The 22,249-nt window shown below is 41.5% G+C and overlaps 2 protein-coding genes across 2 annotated transcripts; one reads left to right on the forward strand and one right to left on the reverse strand.

Annotated features, from left to right (window-relative positions):
* Positions 1-948: 948 nt before the first annotated feature.
* creb1a (cAMP responsive element binding protein 1a) lies at positions 949-5,723 on the reverse strand. The gene is made up of 8 exons (XM_030779711.1): positions 5,635-5,723; positions 3,895-3,997; positions 3,416-3,562; positions 2,963-3,063; positions 2,725-2,864; positions 2,145-2,327; positions 1,632-1,785; positions 949-1,267 (listed from the first exon to the last, which is right to left on the reverse strand). Exons 2-8 carry the CDS (start codon positions 3,982-3,984, stop codon positions 1,123-1,125), a joined length of 960 nt encoding a protein of 319 aa, XP_030635571.1. The 5' UTR covers positions 3,985-3,997; positions 5,635-5,723; the 3' UTR covers positions 949-1,122.
* A 530-nt stretch (positions 5,724-6,253) lies between these two features.
* Positions 6,254-8,830, forward strand: chmp2bb (charged multivesicular body protein 2Bb). The gene is made up of 6 exons (XM_030780639.1): positions 6,254-6,339; positions 6,881-6,972; positions 7,334-7,528; positions 7,632-7,734; positions 7,866-7,972; positions 8,659-8,830. The coding sequence occupies exons 1-6, from the start codon at positions 6,306-6,308 to the stop codon at positions 8,770-8,772; spliced, it is 645 nt and encodes a 214-aa protein (XP_030636499.1). The 5' UTR covers positions 6,254-6,305; the 3' UTR covers positions 8,773-8,830.
* The last annotated feature ends 13,419 nt before the right edge of the window (positions 8,831-22,249 follow it).

The raw sequence follows: 22,249 nt of genomic DNA on the forward strand, positions 1-22,249 counted from the left end.
TGTTAACCCTGCTGTTCTGGGCTAACAGTAATCTTCTCTCTCTCTCTCTCTCTCTCTCTCTCTCTCCCTCTCTCTCGGTCTCTTCCAACCGGCTTTCTTTTTTTTTTTTTCGTTTTTGCACAAAACAGCCACTGAACATCTTAAACGTTAATTCATGTTGCAACAAAAAAAAGCAGCATCTTTAAATACTCCAAAAAAAAAGAAAAAAAAAAAAGAGGGTGAAGAACTTGACATATCAAACCAACTCAGAACAGAGGTGTGCGTGTTCCGTAACTCATCTGCAGATCCCCGAAAGATGAAAGGGTGGGAAGGAGAAAAAAAAAAAAAAAAAAGAGAGACACTACGGGGGTTAGTAACAGAAGCATTAAAATATAGATGCGGGCACGGATCCTCTCTCTCAAGCCGGCCATTTCAGACATCTTTTTTTTTTTGTTTGTTTTTTTTAACCTGAACTGTTAACTCCAATTCCCATGAGTCGCTGTGATTGTGGGGGAGGGGAGGAGTGGGGGGGGATGTAGAGAGAGACCCGCAACAGCCTTCTTTTTTTGTCTTTTTTTTTGTGTTTTTTTTTTTGTCGTGGGATCTCGCAAAAGGCTGGAAACCGCAACGTCTGGAGACAGTTTCGTTCCGGCCCCGTGACGATTCGGCGCGGGTTCCGTTCCATGATTGTTCTGAAAAGGTGCGTCTCTGCAGCTTTCTCCGCCGTCTACTCACTCGAAGCCGGTCAGGCCCGCGCACCGATGACCAGGCGCTGACCGGACACCCTGTCACACGCTATAGAACTTGCCGGAAACAAACAAGTGTGCGGAAAAGCCAGGTAACAATTACCTCTTAAAAGATTTCATCTCCTCTGACAGGTCGCGATAAAGGAGTTACGCTCTGGATTTCGGGAGGGGTTTTTTTTTTTTTTTCTTCCCCCCCCCCATCTCGTTCCTGTAATCAGGGTTTTTTTTTTTTTTCTTACAGGTGTTGAAAAGAAAAGAAAGGAGAGGAAAAAAAAAAAAGATAGAAAAAGAGGAGTTTGTGGCCCTGGTGCTTTTGAGTGGTTGGAGTCTCTGTCTCTGGGTGCACCTGAGTCTTCCCTCCCTCTCGACTCTCCCTTAGGCTGAAAAAAAAAAAAAATCACTCCGATTTATGACAGTAGAGGTCCTTGAGCGCTTTTAACTCTTCGATAAGGGTTTTGTTCTGGTTCTCCAGCACGGCGACGCGGTTTTCCAGACACTTCACGTACTCCTTCTTCTTCCTGCGACATTCCCGCGCTGCCTCCCTGTGGCGAACGTAGAGCATTACAGTCAGCCAGCGGAATGTGTGAGACCTCATGGCTCATGTTTCATAACACCACAAGGAATATTAATATTCTTTTCTGAGGAACACTGTTGCCTTTCTTGCTTTCTTTCTTTCCATGCACCAATCTGAGATGACTGCGTTCATATATCAATGTTTTCGTAAGCTGTCAATAAGAAACGTAAATTATCTCTTAACAAGAAGGGAATCATTGCTTTCTCAGTTTGAGACCTTGTCCAGTAACTCACAACTGACTGGTCTGGGTAAACGCACCGTTTAAGCGACTTTGGAAATGCTAATCCTGATTGTTGTTCTAGGTCTTTCTCTAGGCCCGAGCGTTTCCTTACCTGTTTTTCATCAGGCGGACTTCCCTCTTACGCGTGGCCTCCTCGGCCCCCCCCTGACTGGGCAGGGCAGGGGACGAGGCCACCACCACCCCGGAGGGGATGGCGCTGCTAGGGGCCGTACGGATCTGGTAGGCCTGCACGTCCCCCGAGGCAGCTGCGTAAACACGGAGTCAGGTTAAGCACCAGAGACAAGTCAATTAAATGCATCGGTTCATTCAATAGGCTTGGCTTTACGCGACACTGGCTTTGCAACTCAAACCCAAAGGAATTAATTACGTACTGGTAAAAAGTCATTAATTGCTGGTTGTAAGAATATAATCAGCTATAAATTGAGATGTTGGCATCAGTGCAATAAATGCCACAAATATTGTCCCTGTTTGATGTTGTGTGTTCGGTGTCAACGAAATTACGGAACTATTTTTGGAATGCAGACGAAACAAGCTGCGAACAAAACAAAATGCAGTCAAACTGAAGAAAGGTCTGATTTAATGGGGGTTCCAGTCTTTATCTTACCTTGTACGACCACCTGGTTGCTGGGCACCAGTATCTGCTGGCCGTCGCTGGTTTGGGCGTACTGCAGTATTGTGGTGCCGGGCTGAGCGCCCGCTGCGTTGGTCATTGTCAGCGTCTGTAAACCCTGAACCCCATCTGTGCCGTTATTGGCTAACTGAATCGCACCGCCCTGAGTAATGGCAACTGCAACACAAAAACAAGATATTCAAACGATTAGAAACCTTTCATGTACACACTCTCAACAACCTGAATTCCACTAAACTTGGCAGTCACAGAAATTTTGGACTGTCTTGCGCGTTTGCACACATTCACTTTATGTAGTATTGTGTAGGCCTTTGTAGTCTCAGTTAGTTCTGTGTGGTTCTGTGTTGTTCTATGTGTTGTTGTTCTCATGTGGTTCTGTGTTGTTCTATGTAGCACCATGGCCCTGGAGGAATGTTGTTTCATCTAACTGTGTTCTAACTGTATATGGTCGAAAAGACAATAAAGTCTACGTCTAGTCTCAGTTTTTGTGAGCACGGGACTGTTCTTTTTTTTTGTGCCGTCTGAATGAAAACAGTTTAGAGGATGGCAGGCTTACTGTATTGGCCACTGCTTGTTTGATAGATGGGGGTTGGTACAGTAACTGTGGTTATGGCTGGGGCAGAATCTTCCTCCGATTTCTCCTCCTCTATCCGAGGGACTGCTGGTGCATCTGACGACAGGTCATTAAGAATCTTCCTGTGGTGGAAAACAAAATATCGGTGTACGCAAATCAGTCCACAACAACTAAACTGACAAAAAAACCAGTATAAATCACCCGGTAATACACGCGATACCTGTAGGAGGGACGTCGGGACAGGATCTCTCTCCTTTTCTGGGAGTCGGTGACGCTGTCCACTGACTCCTGAGAGTCCTCGCTCTCAGCAATGGTGGAGATCTGAGAGGAAAACACAGAGCATGTGACCAAACGCTGATCCATACAAACAAACTGTTTTGTTGTTACTGACATCCGTTTCTAACAAGACTCGAGTTACGTGCCAGATCAGGTAATTAATGCCAGCATCACACTCTTAACGACTTGACACCAAGAAACTTAACGTGTTCTGAGTCACATAGTTTGGGCAATCTGGGTTAAAGGATTTGGGCTAATATAATTTGGGTAATTTGGGTTAAAGTCTACAGTCAAACCCAGTCAACGAGCTTCTGTTGAGCTCTGTTAGGAGTGATCACTCATGTGAAACACAGTGACAACACTCCGGCTGACGGAGGTGCTGAGAGGCGGGGCTTACCTGGACTGTCTGTACTTGTGGGGACTGGATGACCGAGGGCTGGGCTGCCTGGATGACCCCATGCACCTGCACCGTTTGTCCATTGGGCAACTGCACTAACGTAACCGTGGGCCCGCTGCCCGTGGCCTGCCCGGCTGCTATGGTCACCTGGCGGGGGGCGGAGACAGATTAAGAGCACTGTGATGGACGGAGCGACGGCATCGCATGGATCATGCGCCAGAGCTAGTAGGGAAGGGACCGCGTAAAGACTTTGTGCAATTAATGACGCCGTTCAAACGTATTGATTTCACTTAGCAACACTGTTCTCGTGCACCCGGCCAGTCCATGTAAAAACAGGCCTATGTCGGCCAGATGACAGGAAGGATGGGACAAACAGACAAACACAATGAGGTACTGCATACAGACAGTCATTTGGTGTTAATTCGGTCACGGAGTGCACTGATCAGTGAAGCGTTTCGTGCTTGTATGAACATGCTTACCTGCGCTAAGGGGGCAATCTGCTGAGCGTCTGTCTCTGAGACAGCCGTGTCGCCGCCCTGCTGGACATCTGCACCTGCCTCCATGGTCATTTAGATAGGCTGACTAAACAGCAAGAACAAATACTGTCACAATCCATTTCTGTATGGCACCGTTTGACCTTAAAAGACACAATACTAATGATTACAATGCATAATTACATATTTTAATAACACTACTATTACCGTATTTACTATGCTATCTAACTGTAGGACTGTATTGATGCAGTAAAGTTATTTTAGTGAATCTGGGGGTTGTGTCATTTTATTTAGGGACACAGTGATCATTCAGTCAATACTGTCGCTCTGTCTCATCATAATGTTAGACTGTAACGTACCAGTCCATTTAAAAGGCTGGAGCAGACATGACGTGTTTATTAAGGTTTATGCAATGTGGACCACACTGATCTTATTAAGTGTAGTAAAAGCTGGAAAGAACATGAGAAACTGGAGGAATGGGAGGTTGCAAGGAGACACTGGTTGTGAAAATGGATGGTGCTTATTCTAGCTCCATTAGGACTGAACGCAGTGACCCAGATTCACCACAGCACTGCTTTTGTAATTTGACCCAGTAAACCTTAAAAGCCCCGGACGGCACCCTTCTTCACTAATAAAGTACCCCTGCCCGCCGCCAAATAATGAAATGTGCACCAAAAATTACGTGACATGAGTGGCTGTCAAAGAGAGAAAATGTGGGAGGTAGCTGCTCTAAGCTACACCCAGATGTGTGGTTCAACCGGGAATTTGAACCAACAACGTGGGAGTCGTGTTCTTAACAAGCGAATGTGGTGCGTGTATTTTTAGAAATTCAGATGGATAAATTGACTTTGTGCTTCATTAGGTGTAGTGGACGTGCCTCCACGCGTTACATAACCTACTAGCTAAAATCATTGAGTCTCGCATTGCCGCCCTTTTTTACTTCCGCATAAATAACAAACGAAGTACAATACATTTTTGTAGCATTATGTCAGTCGCCGCCTACATTTAAACTAGAATTTAGAATAACGTTGATGCTATGAATGTGTCGGCAACAAAACTCCCTTGCACCTAACCGTAATTAGCTGGCTAAATACCATTAATAGCTACTAAAATGCAACAGTATAATTTGGTAATCCCAGAGACTGACGCTAGTGAATTTGTTTAAATAGAAAAAAAATAATAATTCATATGTTTGCCTCAACGTTTCATTTTCATTAATATTTGGTCATTCAGGCGCGTTTATTAGCTCTGAACAGCTAACAGTTTTCCGTCGAACAGCCACGGTGAGACACATACTATGTCAGGCATATGAGGCTACAAAGTTGCCTTGGAGTATATGGTAGGCTAGCCGTTCTTGTAAGATGTTGGGAGGGCAGCTGCGTGGCTAAACCCATTCACTGGCTAGCTCGCTAAAATATATATATTTTTTTGCAGTGAGACACTGCTGTGATAAGGCTGGCGCGACTTATATCAGGCTGAATACACTATACACAATAATAAACTTGCTAATAACAACACAATGTTTTTCCAATGTGGTCACTGATCCCACTCCCTTTCCCCTATGACTGTCTGGTTCATTGTCTAGAAGCTAGCCATAGCTTGCTACTATGAAACATGCCCGCCGCCGCCATGATCTCTTTGTTAGAAACGGACCGACCATTGCGACATATTGCACTTTACGGGATGTGCATTATTCCTCTCCCCCACGATCGCGCCTCTTCTTACCCGACACAGACTCTCTTCGTCACTCCCAGGCCTTCGGAGCTCCACTTTTATTCAGTCCGACACGTAAGAGACCGCGTCAGGCTACACCTCCGTCGCGTCACCGAGGACAACAACACAGAGAACGAGGGGGACGAAATTCTGCCCTAATTCACTATCGACGGGATCCGATCCTTTCGCGGAACATGTCGAAATATCAACGAAGAATGACGAATAGAGAACGAATGGCTCCGAATACTAACGATAGTGGCACTGCAGAGGCCTTCTGGCACCTACTACGCATGCGTAAAATAAGCGGGACACGATTGGCTGTTTAAGCTACAAACCTAAGCAGACAAAAATCAAAATGTACAAATAGAACAAGATTCAGTGATTGTCAAAACACCACTCTCATATTCAATTTATTAGGCTGATTGCGAAAATATTGCGTTTCGACGGGCTCTAAGTATTATAGTGAGAATGTTTGTGATTGGACAAATTTGTAACATGACTGGATTTTTCACCAATCAGACACGAATACACAGCAGTGTCGTAGAGGAAAAATAAACCTGATTTTCCGACTTGGTAAAACCAGGAAATAGACATGACATTTTGTTAGGCAACGATATAAGTTACAGCAAGTTCTTGTAAATCGTTTCATTGTTAACATATATTTATTGTTGTTGTGTGCCACCATGGCTTCTTTATTCAAGAAGAAAACGGTAGATGGTAAGTTTTCCTCAACCAGCAACTTGACGAAAAGCAAAGGTCCACCTTTATCACTAATGTTAGGTGTTTCAGTCGGGATTACAATTTTGTATTCATGGTTTGTTGATACCATATTATCAAGGGATGTTAGTGATGATTCAGAAGCAAAATATGTTTACAAATCTTACACAACAATCATGATTTTCAGTCGTCGAAAACTACTCTGTCGCGACCCAGGAGTTAGTGTATAGCCTGCCATTTGGTTGCTTCCTAGATGAAGTGTTTGCCTTGGAATGTAACTCGGCTAATGGGATCAACATGACTGACGAATTTACCAAACCAACGAGTTTTCATTCCTTCTGTATTTTTTAAACTAGTCTCCTTAAAATCTACTTTAAATCTTTATATATACAAAGAGGATGTGTGCTCTCCAGTTATTGTTTCTGTGTCAACTACCAGTCGTTTGTAGTAAATCCATTCCCGGCTTTCCTCGTAAGTAATGTAAAGATCGATTTTTCTATGGAGAACCATCAGGCTCTTTCTGTTCTACCTGCTCTTTCAGATGTCATCAGGGAACAGAACAAAGAGCTGAGGGGAACGCAGAGACAAATCGCCAGAGATAGAAACGCTTTAGAGAAACAAGAGAAACAATTGGTAAGAGTCCACGCCTTACACCAGCAGCTACGCAGAAGTCATTCAAATCCACTGACTGAGTAGAACTTTTTTCTTTTTATAAACTGACGTAATAATAATTTATTCGGTAACTTCCCAAAGCTTTATCACATCATTTTTATGGGAGGTCATAAACCTCTGTTTGTAAGTATATCTAGTCGACCTGGAGCGATGATGTCATCGCTTCTGGTTAAGATAAAAGACTCATATTACTTGGTCTGATTAGCTATAAATAGTAACTATTTTTGTCATTCATCACTAGAACCAATTACTCTGTTATTTCGGTTTTGAGCATTTCGTGATAATTATTCCCCTGTATTCTTGTTCCTTCTTTTTTTTTAAGGAAATGGAGATAAAGAAGATGGCCAAAGCAGGGAATAGAGATGCCTGTAAAATTTTGGCCAAGCAGCTTGTACAACTTAGGAAACAGAAGAACCGCACTTACGCTGTTAGCTCAAAGGTCACGTCAATGTCCACACAAACCAAGCTCATGAACTCTCAGATGAAGATGGCAGGGGCCATGGCTAAAACCACCAAGGTAAGGAATATCGGTCGAAAAAAGAACCGGCTCGATCTCCACGTGACGTTCTGATGCTGAAACGATGGTGTAAGGTTTTCACCTTTTGGAAATCCTCTTTCAGACGATGCAGGCCGTCAATAAAAAGATGGATCCGCAGAAGACAATGCAGACGTTGCAGAACTTCCAAAAGGAGACGGCCAAGATGGACATGACAGAGGAAATGAGTAAGACCGTTTACAGATTACCGCCGTAATCCCTTTGAGTTATATATCATACTCGGTTAATACGTATATATCTCTGAAGAAGTCTTAATTGGCGTTATGAAGTTTTTAAAACTGAAATCTTGCCACTCCAGTGAACGACACGTTGGATGAGATCTTTGATGACTCTGGGGACGAGGAGGAATCTCAGGACATTGTGAACCAGGTGCTGGATGAGATCGGCATCGAAATCTCGGGAAAGGTGAGGAGGATCCGCCTGCTGTTTTCACACTTCTGTGATTCTTACAGCTTAACTCGCCACACACGCAAAAAAACACCCTTATTAGCCAGGTCACTCCCAACCCTGACTCAGTGAAGAGGCTTCACACCAAAAGACGTGAATTCATGATCATTGTATCAGGGACACATTTCAAACTCTGGTATTTTCTGTTCTTGTAATTTATGGACCATAATATCAGTATGTTTGTATTAGACAAACAGTACACAAAGACACGTTATCTTCTCTTAATATGGGCAGCTAGAGGAAGAGGCCGTCTTAAGCGCTGACAGTATTAATGGTAATTTAATGTGGCATGTCATTGCAGAACCAGTTATGTCCCATTCTGATGTAACTGGGTATTCCCAGTATGCCAGCACTGTATGAAGGCTTGTCTATTTTTAAGCATTTTTCAGCACAAACACATCAACCACTGTGCCCAAGAGTCTTTGTGATTAGTGCATATTAATACAAATAGCACTTTTTTTTTTGTCTGTACACTTTTTGAGTAGAGCATTGCTAACATGAATGAGAGATTTCCTGTGGATATGAATGTGGTGTATGTTAAGATTCACAGCCATGCCTGGAGATTCCTAAATAGCTTTCTCTCCTCTGGTGCTTTCCTGGATGCTGTACTTTGAGCCTTAATGACACTTGTGTTCTGTCTACAGATGGCAAGTGCCCCCTCCGCCAGCAGAAAGAACCCGGTCGCCACTACCTCCAAAGCAGATGGGATCTCCGACGAAGAGATTGAGAGACAACTCAAAGCGCTCGGAGTGGACTAACACACATGCATGTGCACACGTGTTCTCACACTCCTTCTCTTACTCCCACACACGCACACACACACATACACATACATACGCCTCCTGGCCACACACACACACACAAACGTAGTCTACCAACTTTCTCCGTAAGACAAAACACACTCAGTTTGGACATTTTAGTGAATAAACTGTCTGCCTTGACATATATTGTCCACTTTATGCCTACTTGGGGGATAAAGTGCCATACCAGGAAAATGCAGGTTTTTTTTTTTTTTTTTACTATATATTCAATTACTCTATCATGAGTTTCAGAGAAGAGCAATTGTTTTGCCAATATCTTTTGGGTCATTTTTTTTTTAGTTAAATTAAAAAGAAGAGGTATGTTTCTTGAGAAAAAACAAAACTCAGCTTTGTAAATGTTTGCATGTATCACTGCTGTATCATGAGAGTCAGATGATTTTTTTTATTTTGAGAGGTAAGAAAGTGATATGACACTACTTCTTCTTCTGCTTTCTTCTTCACTGGCTGTGAGCGTAAACTGGCCTCAGACATCGGCGTCCTCGTAACATGACATTTATAGAGATGTTTACCTCTAAGACTTGGAAAATATCTGGGGTTTCAGCCGGATGTATCCTCATAGTTTGTTCTGTCTCGTCCTATTTGAATCCTGCAGAGCTGGGGACTGGTTTTGGGGTCACATTGGTTGGTTGGCTGGTGGTTGTCTGGTGGTTGGCTTGGTTGTTTGATTGTTCTCTGTTTCATTCAGTAGTTTTAGGCAGAAGCACATCCTCAGAGTCTCCCCATGATCTATGCAGAGTGGCTCAGAGAGAGTGGCTCAGAGAGAGTGGCTCAGACAGAGTGGCTCAGACAGAGTGGCTCAGACAGAGTGGCTCAGACAGAGTGGCTCAGACAAATTGAGATCAGGCCATTTTTTACACTCTATACCCCCCCCTTCTCTCTTTTTTTTTTTATTTTAGGGGGGTTGAAACTCATGTTCCCAAAAATCCCTGCTGTACTTTTGCACTTTACACCCCTTTGAAACTTGGACAATAGTTCTCTCCTGGACTGCACTTTGCCCAAGGCCCTCTGGAGAGTGTACTCGCGTGATTATGAAACTATTTTGGGATATCCGTTTGTGTTTGTTTCTCAGAGTCAAAGCTGACATTCACAACAAGCTTACCTTTTTTTTTTTTTCATTCAGCACATCAGAGAATGACAACAATTCATACCATTCTTCTGTGATGTAATAGTTTTCAGACAAAGGCGCTGAACCCGTGACGTCATCAGATTTTGTCGCGGCATTACGAAGTATTCCGTAAAGAGAGCCCAAGGGACGGCTAATCCATCATCCTCTTACTTAAAAGATACAACCCCTTTGGTTAAGCCCTGTTTATGTTTCAAAACAACCAGCACAGCAGGTAGAGATCTGGGATGTATACAAACAAAACAGGATTTCTCAGTTAGTCAGATAACTTGAGCCAAAAAGTCAATAGGAGACTGTCAGATAGGAGAAGACCAAAGGAAAATTCCCCTCAGACACATTCAAGGCCTTGGTATCGTGTGTTTATGCAGGTTGAGTACAAAATGAGCAGATGTACTAAAAAATGTGTGCTTTCAAACATTGAACACTTATTCTTAAAACGACAGGCTTCACTTCCCAAAGTGCTGATTCTCTCCCTTAGAAGTGTTGGCGTGATCCTTTTTGGAAACACACATAAAACACTGTGTCTGATAGAATATATTATAGGGTGTATATAATGTTGGTATGTTTGGCTCATGAAGTTTAACTTTTATCTTCATTCATATTCTTGTATTTATCGATCGTCATGGAAAATGGGGAGTGGATTTTAGCATCAGAGCTTGTAACTGAACAAATTTTGTTCAGCATTGTGGAATATCATTTTTTTTGTTTGTTTAAAATACTAATAAATGACTTTTTTTCAAATTTACAAATGTGTTTGGAAATGAATGTAATGTTTTTCGTATGGCGAAGGCAGTGTTTCAGAACACGTGTGGCATTTCAATCATGGACCACTAGAGGGCAATGTTACAACATTACAGATCAAACTTGTTTTTCCACTTTTCATCACGGCGTGAATCATACAGCAAGTATTTCAGGTGACAAATGCATGACACAGGTGAAATGTCACCAATATCACACGTGTTACATTGAGTTCTGGTTTGAATACGGTGCTGGCTCATCTGTATCATGAACGCGTATCTATCTGAGGATATGCTCTTCAAATGACCTTTCTAGATATATTGTTATTTCTCATTAAGTCTTAGAATTTCATCGAACCAACAACTGATCCGTGATTAGCTAACAGTCATGTGGAAACCTAACCACTGCTGGCGATGCACTGCTGTTGGAAAATGGTAAAGCCTTAATTGCCCAGATTAAAATGATGCCATTAAAGTCATTTAAATCAGAAATAATTACTGTAGGCTTGTCCTTGAGGGTTAGCAGCAAAAAAGTGTAATTTTGGCCGCTTTCCCTTCACCGAAGAAGACGGGCCATTTCCACATTTAGAGATTCTATCAACTAGATATCTACAACTAAGGTAAACTCCATCTACAACTAAGGTAAACTTACACCAAAGTTGGTCTTTCATGTTCAAACTTTCTCGTTTCAGTCTCGTTGCATTTCGACTGGCCAGCTTTGAAAACATACCACCCGTGTGGTCACGGGTTCAAAAGCCCCATCAGGCGCCTGAAGTTTTTTTTTTTTTTTTCTCTTTTTCAGATTTTAAGAGCCTCAGCCCAAGCTGTTTTACCTCTGTGGATCCCCTCTATGTTCACTCTTATCACTGAAATATGGATTTTTATGTCACTTGCATTAGAATCACATAAAGGTAATGGGACCACTGATGCAAGAAAAGACAGCATAAAATCTCAGAAAGAAGGTTTTCTTAGGTTTCCCCCCCCAAACAGAAACAAATGGAGAGGCTTTAAGGGATCTGTAATACAGACTGTTGGCATGTGATGCATCAGTACTTGGTTCGCAGATGTTACTACAGCAATAGATATTGACATTCCTTCAGGCCCTGGCATTTGTTTTCATTCAGGTTGCATCATACACACAGAAACACATCACACACACGAACAGGAACACAGGATTCAGCAGTTTATGAAGTCCCAATTATCCTGAAATGCCAACAAGGGCTGAGGAGGAGTGATGTGTGTGTGTGTGTGTGTGTGTAAACAAGAGATTATGGACCACCTTCATGTTTCAACTCAGAGAGTTAAAAGACGTTATGTAGAAAGGTTTGTTACAGCGATGGGCTTCATTATATTAACAGAGAGCATTAATAATTGAGCTGGAATTCAAAGTCAATGTAATTGTCGAGCAGTTACTGAACTCATTAAGATTCCGATGTGCTGACTGTCATTGTAACCAACCATGATAGATTATTAATAACAGTCTTGTCCAGATGTCTCTTGTATTCATTATAATGATCGATATAAAACTGTTATGAAAATCTGCTCACCTAATGGTATGAGGATGGAAATATGGAAGACGGAAAGTGCGCGTGTGCGTGCGTGTGTGTGTGTGTGTGTGTGCACGCGCGTGTGTGTGTTTCCTGGACACTTAGCAAGGAAAATATTATACAAAGTAAAGCCAAATTATTTGTGTTTCAGTCTTAAAATATGCAGATTATTATGCGCTGATGCAATCATCGCACGATAAAAGACTATTCACTGACATTAAATTCATGGGGGTTTTTTTCTTTTTATTATTTGGATCATCCTAATTGAAGCAGAGATTGCAGAGAAAGATACGACCTCTCAAATGGGAAGGTAAATGTCAAAATAGAAAAAAAAAACAAAAAAAAACTGACGTATTGGTTGGCAGGTGGTAATTTAGCGCATTCATGCACTTTCATACGCCATTCAAATATAACCTGTGGCTGTTTTCTCTCATGTAAGTCATGATACCCTCAGCAGTCAGGATTCTTATGTAATCCCTGATTGACTGACAGTACTGAAGAGGCATTTGAAGCACTTCATCATCTATGTAATCTTCTCTTCTTCAAACCAAACATTAGGCGATACTTTCATGGGATGTATTAGTTTAATAAATGTGTGAATATACACCTTACCTGAGATTATTCTGTGTGGTAGTCAGTGACATCCAAAGACGATTTCATGTGTGGAAAAATTCAATCAGATCATCGGATGCCCAAAAAAAAAAAACCAAAACGTGTTGACGGCGAAATCCTCTTAGCGTTCATTTTTACAATGGCGGGGGCACCTCTGTTAATTAGCAAAAAATAAATAAATCTATGCAAAAAGCTCAAAATTTGGTTATAATTCGACTCCTCTTGGATTAAAAAAAAAAAAAGACTTCAAAGTAAAGCTGAATTCATATTCCACAATAAAATGAATCAGAAGACAATTAGAAACGTGTGAATATTAAAAAAGGGCCTTTGCAGGAGGAGTATTGACATTTCATTAGCAGAGAAAGATATCCTCCTCACGCTAGAGGGAAATGAAATTAAAAAGCATTTGCATTGGAAAGAAATGAAAGCTGATCCTTACATTGTGAAACTCATTGATTCCATGTATGAAAGTCAGTAATATGTTGCTTACATGCAAGAACAAAGTCAATGTTTTAGGGCCAATGAACAACTTTTTTCGGTCAAAATCAAATTAATACAAAGAACAAGTTAAAGGTTGTCAAAATAACGTGTTACCACTGAATTCAGAGAGAGTTATAACACCAACCTTGCTCGTCCTTTATCTGTTTATTTGTCCTCTCAAAGCAAGTTCTGTACTTCTTTACCTTGTGTATTTGTTGTTTGCCTTGTGTGCTGGTTTATAAGCAGAGTACACTATTGTTAAAGGGTCACCACAGCGTTATGGATGAATCGCTGCATTGTCTTTGCGCTGACAATGAAGAATTAACGGTTGATACTTTCTCCTGATTAAAACTTTATGGTGCATACATCATTCTGTATGCCCCCCCCCCCCCCCCCCCCCCCCCACACACACACACTTTTTTTTTTTATCAGTACCAACAGTTAACGGTACCATATCCAGAGTACAACAGCAATATTTTCAGGCTGAATACAGCAGAGCTCATTTTAGAGGAGTGGTGAATAACAGCGTGTAAGTGAGAGCGTGGCATTAGGGAGTCTGTGAGGAGGAGGAAAAAGAGAGAGAGAGAGAGAGAGAGAGAGAGAGAGGGAGTGTGTGTGTGTGTGGAGATAACCGAGAGAGGGGACTGTTTAGACCAGCTCTCCTCAGGAAGTCACCAGCTGCATACAGGGGGATAAAAGAGCTGTAAGGTTGTCATATACAGATTTTCTCTCTGTCCCAGATACAGGCAAGGCCAGCATTCACGCAGAGAGAGACAGAGACAGAGAGAGAGAGAGAGAGAGAGAGAGAGAGAAGGGGGTGGAGGCAGAGAGAGAAACATACTAGGGAATAACTAAGAGGGGTTGGGTGAATGATGCATCCAAACACAAACAAAGTCAGACACAATAATATCATTTGATGGAAGAGTCACGAAACTGGAGACTGAGAAAGAAAGAGAGAGAGAGAGTGAGAGAGAGAAAATTAGGAGGGAGAGACTGTTCTCTCATCCAACACACAGACTCAGCTGATGTCCCAAAACGTGCCTGAGGGGTTTATCTGATACTAGAACGTCTCATAGGACTGCACCACGAATTTGTTATTGGAGAGGGTGGGAAGGGAGGAATACACAAACACAAAATGGATATTTCATTTGCATATTATCCGTTTAGCTGTCAATAACAAACTGTTCATATAGACAGAGATCACTTGTTTGACGTTTCTGTGCAAAATAATTAAACAGATACCAAGGTTTCCGCACGTATGCTTAATTTCCTCACGGTTTCTCTGACCCTGAAGATTGCAGGTTACCTCGCTGAAACCTTGATGCCAATCAAATCGTTCTTCGTGGGAATGTTGAGCGAGCAACCTACTTTCTGCACAGATATTTTGGTTTCAGCATCCGTATCTGCACCTCATACATGGGTACTTTTTTCCACTTTTTTTTTTCCTTTAATTAGTTTATCTCTAAACGTCAAACATTTTTCTGCAGACTAACAAGAACCTTTTTCCAGATGCTTTGTCACTCTTAAGGCGACAAGTTCTCTGTAATAGTTTAGTGCTCATTTTTTCTTCTCGGCCTTCTCCCTCGATATTGACCTCCAGAGACAAAATCAGCTTAGCGAAAATGAAAAAACATTAAAAGGGATCAGAGAACAGCAAACACACACATAAAAAACACACACACATGCAAAAAAATAACAGAAAATCCATTTGTTGGCTGTCATTTGTGTGGTGTTTATGTATGTGGAATGACCGGTGGTGGCCTGTCCTAATGTAAAGTAAAGGGTTGTCATATATCCTTTGATTAAAAAAACAGCACATTCCCTTTAGGCTGCGGATTGTTCGACTTGAATAAAAGCCCCGCATTCAGGCGACGGTGAACAAAGGGTACTTTGATGTCATACTGTAAACCAATGCCATGTTTGTTATGTAACAAGACAGAGGCAGAATGCACATCAAAACGCGGAATTTATCAAGTTTCTACGAACATTCAAACGTCTACACTGTGGTATACCGGGGCTCTGCAAGTGACACCTCTCATACAGTATCCATCTGCTCAGTCATCAGCGTTGGCATGAATTAATCCATCTATAACAGCCACGCTAAAAAGGAACCCGACGACCAAAGAGCAAGGCGTTTGATCAAAAAATAAAGGTGATATCTTCTCGTCCGTGAACGAATTATGCTGTTCAGTTACCCGCTTTCCATTTCAATTGGCAGAATAAAAGGGAATTTTTATACATTACGAGGGAGAAACGCACCGAAGATGGACCAGATAGTGACATTGGCTGACTATTATGCATTACGCGGTTCTGGATGTTGCAAACCCTGCCACCGATGTGTCAATTGCTTCTGGAGTGGCAGCAGGAGGCTGATGATTATGAGAAAGGTTGAATACTCAGTTGGATGTTTAATTTCCATGTGTGGGTGTAAATGTGTGTGGATTTTTTTTTATACACATATATATATATTAACGTGAGTGGATTACATGTTTGACTTGGGGTGAAGTTCTGAGACAGAAAAGGATCCTTTCCCTTTGAAGGGAGTCTTTTTCATCATTGATAAACAGTGAGTTCACTTCAGGATGTATTTGAAATATTTTTGATGATGTCTTTCAGCTCCCTGTGGGGATTAAATGTTAAAAGGATTAAAAGAAGAACTTAATTTCTTTTTCTAAAGAGCCCGAAGTAAACATCGTGTCTGTCGTCAAACAGCCTATGCTTTCAGGCAGGGTAATATCTGCTCTTGTTTGTCACGGAGTTTTGGACTGAAGAGCTTTAATTTTAGAAAAGAACTATGGCCTAATGATGAATTTCTGCCAAAAGGGAAGAATGACAGTGAGACAGAGGGGGAAAAAAAAAAAGACAAGCGGAGTCTCTGAAAACTCGGTTGCCACGGAGCTGTGCCTTCCCTCGACACCTCATCTCTTCTCTCTCTCTCTCTCTCTCTCTCTCTCTCTCTCTCTCTCTCTCTTTCTCTCTTTCATTCCCTCTGTCTCTCTCTCTTTCTCTCTCTCTCTCTCTGTCTCTCTCTTTCACTCCCTCTGTCTCTCTGTCTCTCTCTCTCTCTTTTGCTCCCTATCTCTCTCTCTCACTCACTCTATCTCTCTCTCTCTCCCTCTCTCTCTTTCTCTCTCTCTCTCTCTCTCTCTCTCTCTCTCTCCCCCACTCTCACTGCCATTAAACACTTTCCAACATGTGAGTTGTGCAGAAAATTCTAGCCAGTGCTCTGGCAATTCTTTCTCACACTGATGCTCTTGTTAAAATGGATCTGTGCTTACCTGTCACCCAGCTCAGTAAACATGCACATAACTCCCAGTGTGAATGTATTGTCTCTGTACGATGTAAGACGCCTCAGTCTTCTTTAAGGAAAAATGCTTGAAATATGCTGTCACTAGGTGGGAAAATCTCATCATGATGCCTGGGTTATGCATGTTGGAGACATATGATAATCTGATACGTTTGCCAGCCCTCCATTTGTTACATAATATCAAGGTTGGAAGACTGAGTGTTAGAAATCATAGGAGGCTTGTGGCTTTCTGTATCATCTAAAACCAGCAAGACTTTGTGCGAATATACACCCGGCTGATTTTAAGATCTTGTGTGCCTGGAAATCTGAGGCAAAAACTTGAAGAAAGACAATAAAGGTTTTGCTTTGTCATTTGCTTTTTGTCTAGATAGATATCGCAGCATGTAACTGTGAATATTTTCTGCTCAAAAATATCGTGAAGTATCATTACATAGCTATAATGTATAAAGTACTTAAAATGTTTCCATTTAAAAAGCTTAAGCACAAACCATTCTGAATCTAATGAATAAATAGCAGGTCTGCATTACATAAGTAAAATGTACGTAGAGTTCTTCTTAATTAAACGGCGCTTCAGCGACGAGTGCTGACTAATTCCTGCCTCCCTCCGAACTGATGCCCGTGTAGACATCACCCCAGAACACCAAGCACCTGTCTATGCGCGTTCACATGCTGCTGCTGCTCCCCCGCAGTAGGCTAACGCCACACGCTCTCACCTTGAGCCACGCAGCGACAGCACCCCGCGATCTGTTTTGTCTGTGAAAACTAGATTCCAGCAGTCCCGGACGCTACTCATAAGTGAAGAGGACGTATCCGTGCCGATATCATCTTTTCAGGACGATACTGTACTGTGACAACGAAACAATATCGGTAAGTCATTTGGCTGTACAAGTTTATTCCGCTCGGTATGGTCATGTGCAGGTAAACGAAGGGTTATTGGGTTGCATAAGAGAATAACGGTAGCCTACTATCGGCTTAATGAATTTCTTATCAGAAACGCTGTAGAAATGATGAAATAGTTCTTTTACAAATTTGAGCAGTAACCTTTACTCTTCCTAAAGTTCGTTTTGGGATACTTATAACAAGATGACTCAGTACTACATGTAAATGAACAAAAAATGAAGGAAGTTTCTTTTGCCTTTTTTTTTTAATATAAAAAATGAAACCAACAGTTACTGCTTTTGTTACTGTGCTTCTAAAAAAATGCATTCCTAGACAGATACACATTAGGGACTTTAATATTTTGGTCCATGAAGTGAAATGAATAATCACATCATATTAGGTAAATTGCCTTCGCTACGCTCTATACACTGTTTACCTTGGGCTTTTGGTTCATGTTATCTCTATTGCTTTAATCGTAAATCAAATCAAACAAGAAATTAGAGTGTGTGCCGTAATATTATAATGATATTGCCTGAGCAGAACAGAAGAGAGCACAGGTCATATACCGGTCAATTTGTAAAACTCTAAATCTAACAACGTTAACAATTTTTTTTAAATGGATCATATGTGTCCCTCATAAATTATGTACATTCTTTGCAATTTTGTCCCGGTTAAATAACCGCTGATTACGTTGGAATGTGATTCACAATTCTCAAATGGTCTGGCTGCGACCAGTAGCTGTAATCCCTTAGGCGTGGATGAGAGGGAATTATTTAAACTCTCTCATCTAGATATGTTTAATTGAGTCCTGGTGAATAGTGGTGGCCAATTTTCGCTGTTGGTCTGATGATTTGGTAGATCATTCAGATGTGGTTCTGATCTCCTGGGAAGCCCAGTGAATTTTTTTCAGCTTGGATCTTTTTGGTCTTGTCAGTGCCATTGAAACAAATGATCTTCTCTCCATAACGCTACAGATCATTTGAACACTAAAATTTGTCTGCCGTCAACCAAAGTTATGATAGAAATATATTACAAAGGTATTAGAATGAAATACAAGTGATGAAGTGTGGCCAGTTTTTATCTGTTGTTGTTTGCTAATTGGTATTGGCTCAGCTTTTATTGCTTAAACAGAGAAAGTGAGGTGTGGGAAATGATGGCCACTCTCTATCAAGGTTTGCTTTAATGGAGAGACTTGTGGCAAATCAGTATGGCTGACATACTTCAGAATTTTCATAATTTTAATTCACAAGATCTGTACGTCACCATGGGCGCGTTATAGTTTAACATTATTTATGCATAATGGAATACGATGCCTGTTCAGTCAGTGTATCCATATTCATTTTCATGTATGGTTACAGTCAAGCAGTACAGGCAACGCAGAACGATCATTCATTACGAGCCGTTCACGTGTTATGGCATGAAATTTTTTACTTCTGTAATGATCCATTCAGTTCAGTTTTTAATGCTTTTACATTTACATCTGTGTCTGTGCCCTCATGTCCTTGACTTTGTTCTGTCTTTTCATCCAAATCAGGCACTCTGTTCTTTTCCACGTACCATTTAGTATTCATGCTCAGTGCATATAGTCTTTATTGCAATTAAAAGGTCATTTTGTTTGTCTTTTGAAGTGATCGATGTCTAGAGTCACTGAGGAACGTTCTGGAGTGTTGGGCATTTTCCAAATTTGTCAAACCGGGACTGACAACGCTCAGAAAATCAAAACATTTGTGAGGCTAACATTCCGACCATGTCGGACCGTCTGATCCTAGAGACAGGCCAGCGTGTCGGACTCCTTCTCCTCCTAAAAGATGTCTGTCACACCCGCAGAGGTATCCACGTAGGGAAGATTCGTATTAAGTGAAGAAAAAGACAGAGTTTGATTGACATCTGTAAAACCCCAAGTATGTCATTTCTTGCACATTCTGTGTGTCCTTTTTTTTTTTTTTTTTTAAATCTAATTCAGACGAAAGATAAGGGAAAGTAACCTAGAGAGGGTTGTGAGATGAGAATATGTCTGTGTGAGATTTCTTCAGCCTCCTGTGAAAGAGACACTGGTTCCAAAATGAGGCTAATAGAAGAGATGGTGTTCTCAGGGCGTTTGTGCAGTGAAGCTTAAAGATTTTGAACCGTAGAGGAGGCTGGCTAAAAAAAAAAAAAAATGAAAATGAGTGACATGAACTTATCGAACCAGCCAAAAACATGAAGCCAAAGTTTGTCTTACAAAAGCATTCCCATTTATGTCACGCACGTCAACACCCGCCGATAATTTTAGCGGGAAATAAAATCCGTAAAAACCTCTTAGAACTAAAAAAAAAAAGTTTTCGACATCTTCAATTTTTCCTCATCAGCTGAGCATTTGAATGTCCTTTGACTCTGAGGGGCAAAGCACACAAGAGCTTGTTTTTAGCTAATTCCCGTATCTCTAAGCGGCAAGGAGGGGCTGTTCTTGGTGGCCCTGGTGGTGCACCGCCAGGTCTGTTCTGGCCTGTTAAAGGCCTGGTTGCCGGGACGATCCATCTGTCAGCTCCATCTGATCCAGCCGTCGAGATGTTGTGTGGCCATGGGGGCCCCATGTGGAACTCTGTGTTTGTGAAATGCTCCCACACCATTCACACCTCGCTTCTCTCCGGCAACCCGGACACATGGCAATTGGTGTGAGCTCAACACCCAATTGGCTTTTTGGCACAATTTTGCACTGAGAATATTAGAATGACAGATCTTTGTACACAGTGCTACATCTGGCCGTACACTTACGATTTCTCACTTTTCCGACTTTTTTTTTTTCTGGTTTGGTTTAACAGCAAAGCATTACCTTGCCACTTTGCATAAGAGCTACTCAGAATGTAAATGAAAGATACGTTAGAGTCTCAAAGTAAAAGGTGAAACATTTCATAAAAATCGGTTATACCATACATTTATTTTTTTATCCTGCTTTTGCCGTCTCAACCTTTTTTTTTTTTAATAGAATTCATCCATGGTTTATTCTATGGAGCAACTATAACTAGATGGGCAAGATGCAACTTAACTAAACAAAGTTGGGCCACTGGCTTTTGGAAAGCAATTTTGATGTCGAAATGTTTTAGATGCCAACAGACTTGTGTGGTCATTTGAACTCTGAGGTCAAGGAACATGTTTGAGCATCATGTCTCACTGCCTGTTCAGACTTGACGTGGGTGACACAGGAATTATATTAAACCACAGATAAAAGACTCCTCACTGTAAAAACGGACAGAAGCACCTTCTAGCTTCAACCGTCTACTGCAGTACTTGTATACTCCAGAACTTCTTACATCAAGGTAACGTTTTACATGGGTATTCTAACAGCATACAGCATATATGCCATTAATTTTCATCACTACAAGAAGTAGAGCACTTTAAAACATTTATTACCTGCGAAACAAAATCCCCTGAGAGTTTGATTCATTTTTTGGTGATTTGTGGCATTGGATTACTGCAAGGCATGTGAATGTCTAAGTCTGAAATTTTTATTTATTTATTTTTTTTAATAATTAAATAAAGAAATAAAAACAGGTGAAGATCCCAGGGTGGATTATCTCTCTAACAAATATTTCCAATCTCTGTGGGACAGAAATGCGTTTGAGAATTCAGAGTGGCTGTGGATTTAAAAACGTCCTTGCCGTACATACTGTGGAACACAAGCATGAAATTCAAAGTCCCTTCTGCTTTGAAAGCCACAGTAAGAAGAAATCAGTCAAGCAAGCACAAATCATTTGAGATTTTTAGGAGGTGTAGTTCACTTTTATTCTAGCTGTCTCTGTGCTTTGTTATTTCCCCAAATGTTTGGGTAAACAGCTTTTTCGGGACAGCTTTCCCCGCCATCCTTTCCCACAGGCGTAGCTGCCTTGGGCAGTTTTTGACTGAGCTCAGTTATATCACAGTGGAGTCACCACAGGCTTGATGACTAAGTGAAGTGGGGAATCAGGTGTGGTAGAGTTGGGCTAAGGACAGGAATGCCCTTAGGAACCATCAAGGATTTAAAAAAAAAGTGCCACATTCTATGCTCATTGCTGTGTAGTCAAGTATGCAAATCAGAAAAGGTGAAAAATTATGCCTTAATGTTTGCAACACTGATAACGTGTTTTAAGTCTGCCTGCCAAAATTGTTTGTATGTCTCAGAATTTGTGCTCAGTGTTTTGAGTGAGGAATTCGAGTGGAACAGCCTCCTCACTGTCCGCATCTTGTTGACTTAGCAAGTGATATGATGACTGAGATGAGCTGTCAAGAGTGAATCAGAGGAATAACATCCAACAACAAGCTTGGCAAAGCAGAGAACAAATGAAAAATGAAAAATGAAAAATGAATAAATAACTAAAAGTTAAAAATGAAAAAGAAACAGCAGCAGCAACAACGACAACGACAACGACAACGACAACAACAACAACAACAACAACAATAATAATAATCGTCATCATCACTGTTGTCATTGTCAACATCATCCTCCTCATCCTCCTCGCCCTCCTCACTGTGATGGTAATACACGTACAATTTGTACCGCAGTGCTGTTATGGCGGCGTGCGGTGAAGGTAGTTACTGAGTTACTGATAGGCGAGTTACAGTCCTCTTCACTGAGATGACAAGAAGTGAGAGGGAGCGATTTGCAGGAGCAAAATGAGTGACAGGAATTTACAAATATGTGATAACATGAGCACAGCTTGGCGTAAGTTGGCGGCAGGTTTTCCTGCCCTGCTGCTCCACAACTTTTCTTTTT

Source organism: Chanos chanos, chromosome 7 (genome assembly GCF_902362185.1).
Source record: "Chanos chanos chromosome 7, fChaCha1.1, whole genome shotgun sequence".
Taxonomy (NCBI): domain Eukaryota; kingdom Metazoa; phylum Chordata; class Actinopteri; order Gonorynchiformes; family Chanidae; genus Chanos; species Chanos chanos.